General features: G+C 47.7%; 2 protein-coding genes across 2 annotated transcripts in view; both read right to left on the bottom strand.

Annotated features, from left to right (window-relative positions):
• The window catches only part of LOC147737670 (uncharacterized), a 235,558-nt gene that overhangs the window by 152,475 nt on the left and 67,909 nt on the right, over positions 1-15,174 (bottom strand). The gene's annotated exons all lie outside the window — the stretch shown is intronic.
• Positions 8,372-13,950, bottom strand: LOC147737671 (endogenous retrovirus group PABLB member 1 Env polyprotein-like). Its single transcript, XM_086935079.1, has 2 exons — positions 13,262-13,950; positions 8,372-9,194 (listed from the first exon to the last, which is right to left on the bottom strand). The coding sequence occupies exons 1-2, from the start codon at positions 13,948-13,950 to the stop codon at positions 8,372-8,374; spliced, it is 1,512 nt and encodes a 503-aa protein (XP_086791205.1).

Raw genomic sequence — 15,174 nt, 5'->3', positions numbered from 1 at the left:
TTGTGGTTCTAGAAATATATTTAAAAAAAATATTTAAAATATAAAAATATTATTTCTTCTGCAATTGTTTTGATGGTTTCTAAAGTGCTTCACACTTGTAGCTTTGTGTAAGTCTTGCTGTTAAGAGCCACAGCCACCAAGGGTTGAGCTAATGTTTAACAAACTAAACTTACTGATCCTGAAAGGGTTTGTAGGTGTTTTACATGGTGAGGTCACAGTCACACAACCAAACCATAGAATATACCCTATTTCCTCACAACCACACACCAATATTCTTTTACAACCTTCACTCACAGCATTCCAAGCACTTTCTCAGACATACAGGGAAATGGAGCACAGGCTACAAGACATTTAACACACCGTTTCAGACATACATGTTATGGGCACATAGGTTGCGGCAGCATTCCAAACACTGGCTCAGACATCAGTGAATGCGAGCACAGGATAAGTCACAAATTCTATATACCAGCTGAGACATACAGGTAAAGTTAGCACAGGATACAACACACATTCCAGACCACAGCTCAGACACACAGGGAATGGGAGCAAAGGATATGATACACATTCCAGACACCAGCTCAGACACATATAGAATGGGAGCACAGGATACAACACACATTCCAGACCACAGCTCAGACACATATAGAATGGGAGCAAAGGATATGATACACATTCCAGACACCAGCTCAGACACATATAGAATGGGAGCACAGGATACAACACACATTCTAGACAACAGCTCAGACATACAGGGCTTTCAAATAAATAAATAAATAATAGATGCAGAGGATACAACACACATTCATGACCCCGGATAAGACATACAGAGAATGGGAGCATACAGGATACGACACATATTCCAGATACCGGCTCAGCCATTCAGGGAATGGGAGCAGAGGATAGAACAGACCTCTCTTCATTACTAACAAAACAAAAACACAGCTATTCTATTGCATAAAAGCAACTGGAATGATCATTTACAACCACTCCATCTCCAACAAGTTTCGTTTACACATTCACCCAACGCCAATCTCTAAAACTCTGCAGGACCCATAAAGACACTAAATGACAATGTAGAAGCTGGAATAAAAATAGACCAAGACTTTATCAAGAACTTTTATATACGTGTACACAGGGACCATAGGCTAAACAACTCAGTTTGCAGAAATCCAGTGTGGTCTTTTATTGTTATAAACCACAAAGGCCATTTTAATATACATCCAATGAACATACACAGTCACAAGGAACATTTCTACATATCATGCACAATTGCATCTTATGCTGTTTATCAGGAGAATAGTGCAGCATGATTATCAAGAACATAACCAGTCAGAGAAAGGCAATTGCTTGTGCCACCGGCATGCTACGAGATGGTGGCCTTTGTGATTTCCACAATGCACAATCATTCAAACCTGTACTTTCCAAAGTATTTTAAAAATAGCATATTGTGCCACATTCTTTTATCCAATCAGGGAGGAATGTTAAACACAGCGTATATATGGTGCGACACTGATCGCTGCTGCTAGACTGTTTAAATGCTGTGTGTTATACGTTTAATTTTCTGAACTAGCCTTGCGCAAATGCTGTTTATAACAAAAGGGTACATGGGTTCACAGAAGGTCGCTTGCCTTTTGCACACGTTCTGCATGTCCTGCCATCATTGAGTATCACAGAGCAAGTCATTAGCAAAATGGACTCCTAACCAAATCAAAATGGATTTTTACATTGTCTTTATTTACTCAATAAAGCTTTTCAAACTTAAAAAAAAAATGGAGTCCACAACAACAAATGGCATTTGTATAAAATGTGTGACAGACTAAAACATAAGGCTCAACACACCTCATATCAAACAAAGAAACAAGAAAACTAGGTTGTTACTACCTGGCAGGTCCAGTTAGGGCTCCATTCCTCACCAATTGTGCCTATCCCCCAGCTGCCACTGCAGACCACACACCAACATCCCACTACACCAGTCTCCGTATTCCAGTCTTAGCTTTCAGACACCAGCTCAGACACACAGGGAAAGGCAGCACACCAGATACTACAGTCTCCTCAGACAAGATACAGGGGTGTGAGCAATACACTTCTACTGTCTGGGAACAAAGACCTCGCAATTCCATCTTGTGCAAGACCAGGAGCATTCAAGACGGATACCACTGCGCTCAATTTCTCTGGCTCACTCACAAACAGCATTCATGTGCTACACTGGGGACATAAACAGCACATTTAATACACTAACCTTGTTAGCATGAAGGACTGGGTAACCACAAAGAAGAGGAACTTTACAGGGGTGAGCTAATAGGCCTTGGAATGCAATCTGCCTTCTCTGCATGATCACCCGGATTCTTTTCACCTTTTGCCGGACTCTATATCTTTGTTGGATTTAGAACTCTGCACAATACCCTCATCACCAGCATGCTCCCCCTTTAACCCTGGTTAAATTAGCTTATTCCCAAGTGGCACATTTAACTTTCCTGTAAGTCACTAGTGTGTGATGTAGAAAACTACATATGGGGCCTGGAAGGTAAGTGGCATGTGTGGACTGGAGCACCCATTGTGCCATCTACTAGCATGGCAGTGAACATCGCTACAGGCCTATGCCATGGAACCTGACTGCTGGAGTGTAAACCTGCAGCGCCACCTGGAGCTATTGATTTGACAGCTCAGTATCAAATGCTGCTTGGCAGGTCTGTTGTACTATCTGTAACACTCGGAGTGCACTTAAAAGTGAGAGAAGAGGATGCCCAGACAATTTCTGTGGAGCCCCTGCTTGGTTGCTGAAGACCTCTGCTTTTTGTACTACCGGACTTCTGTCTCTAGGTTTGTTGTGGGTACAGTGCCTGCTTTAAACTGGATTTTAGTGTTTACATGTGGGAAGACACTAGAATTACCACAGTAAATTCTCCAGTCACACCCCCACACCCCTGGTTTAGGCTGAAGACTTTTGGAATCTTGAAAATACTTTGACACATGGCATTTTAGGCTGGTCTTAAGTGCACAAACATGAAATACTGAAAACGTGGGTAGTGTAGGCCCGGGAATGATTTCAAATGAATTAAAAATTAAAGATTTTGTTTGTTCTGAATCTCAATTACACCCCAACAGACTGTGGACACTTCAATTATCTTTAAGGTTGTGTCTCCTCTGGAAAGTGAACTATGGTTTACTACAACAGAGCAAAATCTGGATTCCGCAGCAACCACAGCACCAAGACCATCCTCCTAGCTGCCACGGACGACATCTATACCCTCTTCAACCTGGGCCACACGGCTGCCCTCATCCTACTAAACCTCTCAGCAGCCTTCAACACCGTCTCCCACCGCACACTAACTGCCATACTCCACAAAGTTGGTATCCGGGGACTGCCATCGACTAGATCTGCTCCTTCCTCACTGGCTGAAGCCAAAGAATCTGACACCTGCCCTTTAGTTTCCGAACCCACAGATATCAGCTGCGGAGTATCCCAAGGATCGTCACTCAGCCCCATGGTTTTCAACCTCTACATGGCCCCTCTCGCCACCATCGTCAGAAAACACGGACTCCACATTGTATCTTATGCCAATGACACCCAGCTCATCCTCTCAACGAACATGACAGCATCAGACACATCTTCACAGAAGGTATGAAAGACCTCGCCTCCTAGATGAGCAACAACTGCCTCAAGCTCTACTCAGAGAAAATGGAAGTCCTCGTCCTCAAATCCACCCGCTCTGCATGGGACAACACCAGGTGGCCCACCGCCTTTTGCAACCCTCCCACACCCACAGACCAAGCTTGCAACCTCTGCATTATACTCAACTCCACCCTCCCCATGAACCGACAGATTAATGCCGTATCTTCTTAATGCTTCAACACCCTCTGCTTCCTCCGCAAGACCTTCAAATGGATCCCCCCGAATCCAGAAAGATCACCACCCACGCACTCATAACCAGCAGACTACGCAATGGGAACACCCTCTATGCCAGAATAAACAAATCTCTACTCCTCAAACTCCAGACAATCCAGAACACCTTAGCTAGACTGGTCCTCGGCCTCCCACGACAACACCACATCACCCAGCACCTAGGAGCACTCCACTGGGTCCCCGTCGAAAAGAGAGTGACCTTCAAGCTCCTCACTCATGCCTCCAAATCCCTCCAAAACATTGGACCCAATACCTCAACTAAAGAATCTCCTTCTACGCACCCAAGAGGAGCCACTTCTCTGCCGAGCTTGCCCTGCCGAAATCCCACAGATCCGCAAAGCCAGAGCGGTGGGTAATCCTTTCCTACATCGCAGCCAAGATCTGGAACAAACTCCCACTCAGCATCAGACTAACCCCCACACTGTAAGCATTCAGGAAGAGCCTCAAGACTTGGTTCTTCAGGTGAGACGACACTGCTCGACCCCCACTCACCCCCAACCCAGCGCCTTGACACCCTCATGGGTGAGTAGTGCGCTTCACAAACCCCTGATTGATTGACTGACTTCCTGGCCCCCTCTTGTCGCCATTGTGAAGTATTTCACCTCACTGACAGTCGCCTCCAACTCGATCACTCCCTTGCAGGATCTCTGCAACTATCCCTCTTATTTCCTCAACTACACAATCACTGCCATTCACAGCAACTTCAATAAGCAACTAGACCCCAAAGTACTCACTAAATACCTCCCCACCTTAATCAAAGAACCAATGCTACCCACATTTCCCATCATCACCCAAGAAGAAACCACCGCTACCATGAATTCAATCAACCCAGGGACCCCATATGCCCCCTGCCCCACAACTCCTACTATATAGGACTGCAACCCATCAGCACCATGCTCACACCCATTCTATATGCCTCCTTCTCTTCCGTGACGTTACCGGAGACTTGGAAACATGCAACTGTCTTTCCATTGCACAGGAAACCCTCTGCAGAGCCTTTAACTCTCGCCATCTACAGACCAATCTTCCTACTACCAATACCAGTCAAGGTCTTAGAGAAAATCCTCAACAGAAGTCTCAGCGAATACCTCAAAGACCAGCAACTCCTTGACACCACTCAGTCTGGTTCCAATGCTCCCAGTAAACCATTTCATGCATTTACTCCCGTTTCTGTGTGGTAGATCAAATTAAAAGGAGGTAGATGTGATCATTAAGCCTGCTCCTCAACACCACTCAGTCTGGTTCCAAAGTCTACACAACTTTGGAGTCCAAAGACACACACTCCGATGGATGTTCTCCTTCCAGACTGGAATGAGCCAGAGTGTCAGCATGGCACTATACTTCTTGGACGTCCATAACCTCATCTGCAGGGTTCCACACGGATCCTCCATGAGCCAGACTCTCTTCAACGTATACATGATCCCTCTAGCCAGCATCATCTCACAACATCAACATCCTCTCCTACTTCCAACTCATTCTCTCCCTTATGGACAAGATGCCCGTCCAGTCCCCAATCAATGTCTGCATGATTGAAATCGTCCACTGGATGGAGACTATCTGTCTAAAGCCGAACACTGACAAGACCGAAATTGTGATCTTCAGGGAGAGCACTTCACCCTGGGATTCCACCCAGTAGCCAACAGAGCTAGGACCAACAACGCCAAGCACCTCAGGATCATCATCGACACCAGACTCGACATGACTTGTTGTGTGTCAATTTATATTCCGTATGAATTTCCCGATTCATGCCCTTATATAGGTACAATTCACATTGCCCTTATTTAGGCATATAAATCCAGCCCTTATTTATGCATTGCTCATGCTAACCAAATACAGGCATGCCTACTTACATCCGTTCATCTACGTTACAATGAGTTCTTGGAAAAACAGACTCTTAAGCCTTTAGGACTTCCCCTTGCTTGGATATTGATTTCTCCAAGAACTCATTTATTATTTTTATTTTATTTTTTTATAAATTCTTTTTATTAAAGCAAGAGTAAACATTGTATTGAGCATGGTCAAGCAAGGGGAACTTACAAGCTCGAATCTTTATACATATACAGCGCAAGCAGTAGTATACATGCATTCAGGGCAATTCATTGCAGTTCGTTCACATTACAGGTGGGTCATCAATCTGGGCAATTTGAGGGGGATCACAAATGGTGCCTCTATACTCGTTCCATTTAGACCATATTTCTATCCACTTCCGCGGGCACCCCCGTGCTACGTACACTGTTTTTTCCTCAGCGCATGCACCATTCCATATCAGTTTTCTATAGGCCCACTCTAGGGGGTCGAACCGCTCCCCACCGCCTAGCTATGTTTCTCTTGGCAATGGCATATCCAAGCGCAACCCATATCTTTCCCGGGGGGGGGGCAGGTCAGTTGGCTCCCACACGTTTAATAGGCACCTCTTTGCTTCTAGTCTGAGCTCCACTCCCCACACCTCCTGCATACAGCGGGTCACCCGGGTCCAGTAGTTCCTCAGTAGAGGGCATTCCCACAGCACATGAAAGTAGGTCCCCAGGTCTCCACATCCCCGCCTGCAGCTCCCATCCTCACTACGGCCCACCCGCTGTAGTCTGGTACAGGAGAGATACACGGGATGCATGATTTTAAGCTGGATGAGCCTGAGTCTGGCCGATATGGCCACCTCCTCGTCTATCTCGAGCCTGTCAGCTTCCCATCTCCCCTTAAGGGGGAGCAATATGTCCGGGGAGTTGTTGATTTTCGTATGTAAGTGATATAGCGTGTTCGGCGAGATGGCCATCTAGGAGCCTGTCCTCTAGTGGGGAGGAGTCAGGGGGCCGTGTTCCCACAGGGATGTTGGCCCGGAGGGAGTGCCTGACCTGGATGTACCTGAAGTGTTCCGTGGGTGCTAGTTCGTAGGTGCTTTAGAGCGCGGCAAAGGGGATCACCCATCCGAACCCCACAAGTCTCGAATGTGGGAGATGCCTATGAGGTCCCAGTTACGGAACCCTTTGGACCAGCCGAGTGTTCCGAGTCTCTCCGAGACCCACAGGGGGGTCGCCATTGTTAGGGTGTCAGATCATCCAAGCCTGCGCTGTACTATGTGCCATAGTTGCACCGAGTGTTGCGTGGGACCTGTTAGTTGGTATCTTCCTGGCTTCGAGTTAAGCGCTGCTTCGAAGTTTCCGCCAGGCAGCTGCCAACGGTCCATCCCAAACCCAGCGATGTTCCCGTCACTGTATGTGCCCTGATTGATGGCTGAGAGGTGAGCTGTCCAATAGTACTTGCGGATGTCTGGGAGAGCTATGCCTCCATCATACCATCCCAGAGTAAGTTTTTGTAGGGATATGCGAGGTATCCCCGACCAGAGCAGTTCCCTTTGTGCGGCCTCAATGGACTTAAAGTAGGAGTGCGGGACAAGGTCTGGGTAATTTTGCAGGGCGTACAGGAACCTCAGCAGGGCCATCATCTTGATGAGTGCCGCTCGCCCCAGGAGAGATAGCGGGAGCTTCCGCCAAGTGGCCACATCCCTTTTTAATCGTTGCAGAGGTGGGAGTTGAGGTACTGGGTTTTTAGGAACCGGCACAGAACCGGTAACCCAGCGGTGCCAGGGCACACCCAGAGACCTCGGGTTCTTTCCTGATCCAGACCACAGAAACTCAGAGTCTTCTAGGTGAAGTCAAAGATTGATTTATTGGTTGCAACCAAGGTAACAAGTATCCTAGAAATACACCACACAGGGAGAATATTCTCAGGAGACTGCTCGCCTTCACAAAGTCAGGCTTCTCTTCTTATACAAAGTTTCTAGCTTCAGGCGAACATTCTTCGCATTTGTAGTATGTTATTTACAGTTATTGGTTTACAAGAAAAAACAGAGTCATGATGACATGTACATATTTCACGTCGTGCTGGCCACAACAAATCACTCGGCAAGGCCTAACATTTCATCAGATATCGCTGGACCCTCAATAAAACGGGCACCTCCCCATCATAAAGTAAGTGAAGCAAAAAAGAGTGGAGATAGATGTGAGCGAGATACGGCAGGTGTGCGCGCTGAAATGGTTTTATGGTTTGTTGAGCCTTGATGATATCTTGTTCGGCCACTGGGAGGGGAGCTGACCTAACGAGTTCGGCCTGGGGCAATGGTTCCAACTTGTACAGGTCATAGGAAAGTCGATTAAGGTGTACGTGTCCTTGTGGGATCGGATTCAGCTGGATTAAGGCCTATGTAAAGGGCAACACGCCAAATGGCGGCTATATACAAAATGGAAGCCAAGGGTTCAGGATATCAATGATGATTTCGAGGTGAAATCATCACCTGAATGCGACGAAAATGCTTGTACATACTGTACTCGCCATTCTCGGTCTTTTGACACTAAATTTGTCGTATTACAACAAAGTTTTCATTCCTAAGACTGGGATGGGTATACAAGTTCGGATTTTCAGTACCACAAACCCTCCTTTTGCCCTTACATAGGCAATTAATCTATCCTCATGTTAGTCTGAGTCCAGATCTATATTCTTAAAGTCATTGAGATGTTGCTGTAGCATCATCCTAGTACTTAGTCCATCTCTTGACACAGGCTTCCTTATACATGATGTAGCACAGAGGCCACATATTGCAGGAGCGCACTGTATGCACAGACAGAACAGGAAAAGGATGGCCAAGATTATCCCAATGACCATTAGAATTTTCCAACCCCAGCCAGATATCAGATCCCAAAACCACTCCATTAGGGACCAATCTCCTTTATCCACATGAATAGATTCGGAAATCTTATGCAGTTTGGAGATGGCCTGGTACACTGTTGGAGCGTTATCTGGGATAAAAACGCAGCAGCTCGATTGGATCAATCTACATACCCCACCTCGGTCTGCAAGTATGACATCTAAAGCGACCCTGTTCTGAAGGGTCATAAGACAATCCGACTGGAGCTCAGCAGTCAAGTTACTAAGGGCACCGGCAGTTTCAATTACGGTGGACTCAACTACCCTTGTCAATTGCCTTATGTTCCTGCTGTTTACCATGGGTCCCCAGAACGGCAGAAAACCTCTTGCAAATTCCCCAAATTCTTGACCTGCAGTATCTTCTTTACTCAAGACACCTCTAACTACCCTTGTCCTGTGGTAATCCGCCGCTGCTGTGTAGGTGGGAGGCAACAGGAACGAAACAAAACATGAGCCCGAGAAGTCAGGGGGCAACCATGTATAGGCTCTATCATGACAGATGAAATAAGTACCCTTAGCTGCTAAAAACGCAGGGGAAGTCTGAGAACCAAAAACATACGTTTCTGTACAGACACTTTTCCCTAACTGAGCTCTGGAATCGAAATGAAATGAAATGAAAAATTGCATTTGTATAGCGCATAACTGCCCTGAGGCCTCGCAGCGCTTGAAGATTAAATGGTTTAGCGCAGGCTCAGGGCAGGTCAACAGGATTTTGCAAACAAATGCGTTTTCAAGGCCTTTCTAAAAGACAGGAGGTTGCTATTTCCTCGGATGGCGAAGGGGAGGGCGTTCCAGAGTCTGGCCGCCGAGTGGGAAAAAGAGCGGCCGCCCCAACGGGCTTTATTGATCTTAGAGGAGGTAGCCAGCTGCAGGGTGCCAGACCGAAGGGAGCGTGCTGGAACATAGGGCGTAACCAGAGGGTGCAGAATCGCTGGGCCTACACGATGGAAGGATTTGTGCAAAATGCACAAAGCCTTGAACTGCACTCTGGCAGCCATTGGGAGCCAATGAAGGTCCTTCAGAGCCTTCCTCGCCGACTGCCGACGGGGCAGATTAAACAGTAGGCGGGCCGCACTATTTTGTATGACCTGAAGCTTCTGAAGTACCGAGGCCGGTGCTCCCAGATAGAGAGCATTCCCATAATCCAGGCGAGAGAGAATCAGGGCCTGGACCATGATCCTCCTCGCCTGGAAAGGGAGCAAAGGGAGCACCCGCCGGAGCATCCTCATTAGTCCAAAGCAAGTGGCGGCAGTCTTAGTAGCCTGGACCGAGAAATCAAGGGCGGTGTCAAGCCAGATCCCGAGGCTCTTTATCTGGGACCTAGGGGCAGGGGGGAGCGCCAAGACATGGTGGCCAGACGGGTGCAAGAACAGACGGGGAGGAATTTCCGAGGAGAATGATGTCGGTCTTCTCCCCGTTAAGTTTCAGACAAGAGGCTTGCAATCAATCTGGCAACAGCCTCTAGACAGGGGCCTAAGGTGTTGGATGATCCATCTGCGTGGTCTAGAGAGACCACCAGCTGCGTATCATCCGCATAGGTGACAATACGCACACCAAAGGGATGGACTATCCTGTCCAGGGGTTCCATGTAGGCGTTAAAAAGGGTCGGGCTCAGGGAGGAGCCCTGAGGGACCCCACACCTGAGAGGGTGTTTGGGAGAGACTATCTCACCCTCGAAGACCTGGAAAAAACGCTCGCTCAAAAAGGAGGCAAGCCAATCTAGGGCCGCGCCCGACACGCCCATGCCAGCCAGTCGATGTAATAGCGTGGCATGGTTCACCGTGTCGAACGCGGCGCTAAGATCTAGCAAGATAATGGCCACCTTTCCTCCCTGATCAAGAGTTGCTCTTGCTTCCTCTGTAACCGCTAACATAGCGGTTTCCGTGCCATGTTGAGGACGAAATCCTGTCTGGGAGGCACGCAACAGACAGTTGGACTCCAGATAGTCTGTTAAGATATTGTTGACATGCCTCTCCAGCAGTTTACTCAACCAGGGGAGCAACGAAATGGGGCGGTAGTTGGACAGGTTACTCTGATCCAGGGTGGGCTTTTTGAGAAGTGCCCTCACCATGGCACATTTCCAGGAGAGTGGGACCGATTTGGACACAATGGAAGTATTTAAGGTTTCCAAGATGACAGGACGAATAACGTCCAAGGCCTTGACAAGAATCCGGGGGGGTGCCGGGTCATTGGGTGACCCGGAAGTAACTTTGGAGATTAGTCTATCCAGACTACAGGCATCAAGGAGCGGAATTGTGTCCAGCTTACAGGGAGCCAGAGAGTCAGCTGGTTTATGTGGGACAGAGCGGGCGTTGACCATAGAGTTGCTAAAGGAAGAGTATATGGTCAAAATTTTCTTAGAGAAGAAGGCAGCCAGCTCATTGAGCGGTCTTGTGCACCTTCGGCAGTGGGACGCTCAGCCGGGGGTATAATAAGGGACTTAGCGATCCTAAAGATTTCCCTAGGCGCGTTGGCTGCTGCATTAATTTTCCCTTCATAGAAGAAGGCTTGCGCCATTTTAATCTCTAATTTGTAGAGCTTCATTGCAGACCTATAATCATCCTTCCTAGACGGAGAATGGTCCTTCCTCCATGCTCTCTCTAGTTTGCGGCAGTCAAGTTTTAATAACCTTAGAGCAGGAGTGTACCAAGGTGCAACTTTAGGTCTTCTAATAAGTTTACAAGGGCGTTTGGGAAGAACTCGGTCTAGGGTGCTGGAAATCCAGTGATCAAAGTCGTTAGAAGCAGAGGCAGGAGTCATAGCCTTCCTCGGGGGATCTTGGATGAGAGCAGTTGTCCAGTCGGTGAGGGGAAGAGAGGACCATTTCCTGCCCAAATACTTGGTAGGAGCATCACAAGGGGAAGAGGAGTTGGAAAGCCAGGTGAACGGTATAAAAAGTGATCGGTCCAAGGCAGTGGAACAGGGGACTCTACATTAAGGTTGGTGTTACTGTATATGTGATCAAGAAGATGTCCCTTCTTGTGGGTCGCCTGATGGCCTCTCTGGCAGAGGTCTAACGCTTGCATGTTGATCCGAAAGTTATTAGCTGACGTATCATGGGGGTCATCTAAGTGGATGTTAAAATCCCCAAGCAAGGTGAAGTTAGATGAGGTCAAAACTGCGTTGGCAGTGAGGTCCGTGATTTGCGTAATAAAATTGTTAAGGGAACCCGGTGGGCGATAGAGTAAAATACCGGAAAAGGTGGTGGTGGGGGAAAAATCAAGTGCAAAGTGTAAGCTCTCACAGGTCGGCAGGGAATTGGGAGTGACCCGACACTTAAAACTATCCCTATATATGATGGCAAGACCCCCGCCTCTCCCCGACTGGCGGTCGAGGCGTTTAAGGTTATAGCCTTGAGGTGTGGCCCATATTGTAGTCGGGTCATTGTCCATCTGGAGCCAAGTTTCCGTTAAAAATAGAGCATCAAGATTGAGCTCTTCGATCAACAGGTGCAGCTCTGTGAAGTGTTTAGGTAGCGACCGGCAATTGAGGAGATACAATCTCCAAATCTCTCCCGAAGGGGGAGAGTAGCTGTATGGGCGGGGGGTGCTCCATGTACAGTGCTTACAGTGATGTTCAAGATTGGCTGGGGAAAATGAGTGGCGACAGGAGGGACTGGTGGGGGGACGTAAGGAGTGTAACAACAAAGAGTTGTAGGAAATTCGATTGCCCACCATGGTGCTGGTCGACTCCCCAGGCCAGGGCCAGCGAGAAGCGTCTGGACGCGGACTGGCGCAGACTGGCTTCTCTTTGGCGCCTCTTCGGCGCGTATACGGCGCTACCGCTGCGCGGGGTAAGAAGAGGTCATATAGATTAGGTGAGGGTGGAGACTAGCCCGTCAACCTCCCCAAGATGGCTGCCCAGGATGGAACAACCAGGAAGTGGTGTCGCTTGAGCCTCCCTCCACAACAATCAGCACAGAAGCTGTGGTGGACCGGGGAGTAGCGACCAGAATGCAAGTGAGAGCTCAGAAATATATTTAAAAACACATATTAGCACAATCAATAGGTTTTTAAAAGTCTGTAAAACGAAATAGATGCTTGCAGTAATCCTAGTCACAGTCAAGCGCTAGCGCTACGATCTTCGTTGGTTAATGATCGTGCGCGAATAACTCCCGCCCTAAAATAGTGAGGGCGAGGGGGAGACTAGCCCGTCAACCTCCCCAAGATGGCTGCCCAGGATGGAACAACCAGGAAGTGGTGTCGCTTGAGCCTCCCTCCACAACAATCAGCACAGAAGCTGTGGTGGACCGGGGAGTAGCGACCAGAATGCAAGTGAGAGCTCAGAAATATATTTAAAAACACATATTAGCACAATCAATAGGTTTTTAAAAGTCTGTAAAACGAAATAGATGCTTGCAGTAATCCTAGTCACAGTCAAGCGCTAGCGCTACGATCTTCGTTGGTTAATGATCGTGCGCGAATAACTCCCGCCCTAAAATAGTGAGGGCGAGGGGGAGACTAGCCCGTCAACCTCCCCAAGATGGCTGCCCAGGATGGAACAACCAGGAAGTGGTGTCGCTTGAGCCTCCCTCCACAACAATCAGCACAGAAGCTGTGGTGGACCGGGGAGTAGCGACCAGAATGCAAGTGAGAGCTCAGAAATATATTTAAAAACACATCTTAGCACAATCAATAGGTTTTTAAAAGTCTGTAAAACGAATTCTTGCCAATACCTTGCAGGCATGGGTTGCCTTGATGGGGTACAATCCAAATCGGGGAAGATCTCTTAGCTTGCTGTTTCTCACCTAAAGTAGCTCCATATCCGGTCACGTTCCAACCTACATATGCAAATATCTCATCATCCGGAGTATCCTCATAAGAAATTACTTCCTTAATCATGTCAACTATACCTTTGACTAGGGCGCTAGTCTTGAGGTTGTCTTTTACAGAACGTAGGGGTTGGACTTCTCGTGCATATATGAACATTGTTCTGTATGCCCACACAGAACCATTATGACTGAAAGGCAGGACTAGATAAGGGATACCTTTATCCGTAGTATGGGGCATAAGGCCGCAAACCCAACAGTTAGTTGTGTTCATTACTAGTTGGTGTTGGTGCAAGAGCTGAACAAAGGAGTTATTGATGAACTCTATCGTTCTATTGGATTCATGGTCAGGAAGGGGGTGGAAAGAATGAGAGGAAACAGTAGGAGGAGGAGGTGTAGGGGATGTAGTGGCCGTAAGTGTTACACGAAAGGAGAATAAAACATATCCTATTAAAAACGTCATCACACTGAATAGCATAAAAATGCACAATATTAAAAAACTTTTCTTTGTCATCACTTTACATAATTTGTGTTTAAAGTTCGTTGGTTTGGCAGGTCTCTCCATCTCGGAAAACTCCATCCTCTCTAGAGTGCTGCCCGCGGTGGGAGGTTGATTCTGCTAAGGGATGCTTCTGTCAGTCTAGGGCAACTCCCTTGGACCAACCAGAACTACCGACCTAACGTCGTTAGCTGCACTCCAAAGACTTTTAATTAACCGCGGCCCTAGCAGCGGAACCCGGATGGCGGTTCAAAAAACAAAAATAAGCAAGTTTCTCAGATGGGAGAGCTGCGCTTTTCAAAAATAGTACTTGGAGGGAAAAAGAAAATTTTGTTTTTTTGTTCATAGGTCTTGGTCTCAAATTATAACGTTTTCTTCCTGGTACTGTTTGATCCTGAAACAAGAGTTCAGGCTCCAAAGTGTTCAATCGCTTTGACGGTGGCACAGCTTCTTGCAAAATGTTCTCGTTTTCACATTCAGAGTTAGTTCCTTTCACTCATGCATCACTGAAAGGCAGAAGCTTTGGCACGGTGCCAGTCTCTGAGTCAGCGACACCTTTCTGGACCCACTGGTCATATGGCAGGGGCAAAGGGATCCTTTTGCAGTGGACCCCGGGGATCCAGTGCTTCCTCCCCTCCACTCGAACCGCTGATCTTGTGGAGACGAGGTGCGGTCCGGTCCACCTGGGCTGGTCGTTTTTCGTCCTCTGAAAATTCCTCACAAGGACCCAGGATCCAGGGTTGATTGCATGGCCTGGAGTTTCAGAGACCGGAGGCAGGGTGTCGTTGACCTGTTGATGCAAAACACGTAATTTAGCCGTCAATTCATACAGGTAATCAAGCAAAACAGGGTGTTCTAGTTCGCTAAACTTTTTGGGCCTAGGCACTCCCCATATGTTGGCCGGGCGGCCAAAGACTATTTCGTAGGGGCTAAGTTTCACTCGCGAATGCACAGTCATTCTGGTGGATAGGAGTGCTAAGGGTAGAGCATCAGGCCATTTAAGACCTGTGCTCGCTTGGATTTTGGCCAGTTTTAACTTAAGCGTGCCATTGTAACATTCTACTAATCCAGCTGATTGGGGGTGATTTGCAGCGTGGAACTTCTGCCGAATACCTAGCCCTTCGCATACATTCTTCATCACACGGCCCACAAATTCACTCCCGTTAGCACTCCAGATCATTCTAGGCATTCCAAATCTAGGGAAGAACTCTTTTACAAGGGCTTTCGCTGTGGACAAGGCAGTATTGTCTTTTAGGGGATATGCTTCTACCCATCTTGAGAAGGCACACACAACAACGAGCACGT

Source organism: Lissotriton vulgaris, chromosome 1_1 (genome assembly GCF_964263255.1).
Source record: "Lissotriton vulgaris chromosome 1_1, aLisVul1.2, whole genome shotgun sequence".
NCBI lineage: Eukaryota > Metazoa > Chordata > Amphibia > Caudata > Salamandridae > Lissotriton > Lissotriton vulgaris.
The sequence above is the reverse complement of the archived record's forward strand: the minus strand, read 5'-3'. Positions and strand labels throughout refer to the sequence as shown.

Bases quoted from the DNA above. Each gene is read 5' to 3' on its own strand.
- LOC147737671 (XM_086935079.1), bottom strand. From the start codon at position 13,950: ATGGAGTTTTCCGAGATGGAGAGACCTGCCAAACCAACGAACTTTAAA. The intron at 9,195-13,261 runs GTTTTACAGACT...TTTCGATTCCAG, and splicing joins CAAGGTATTGGCAAGAATTC to AGCTCAGTTAGGGAAAAGTG.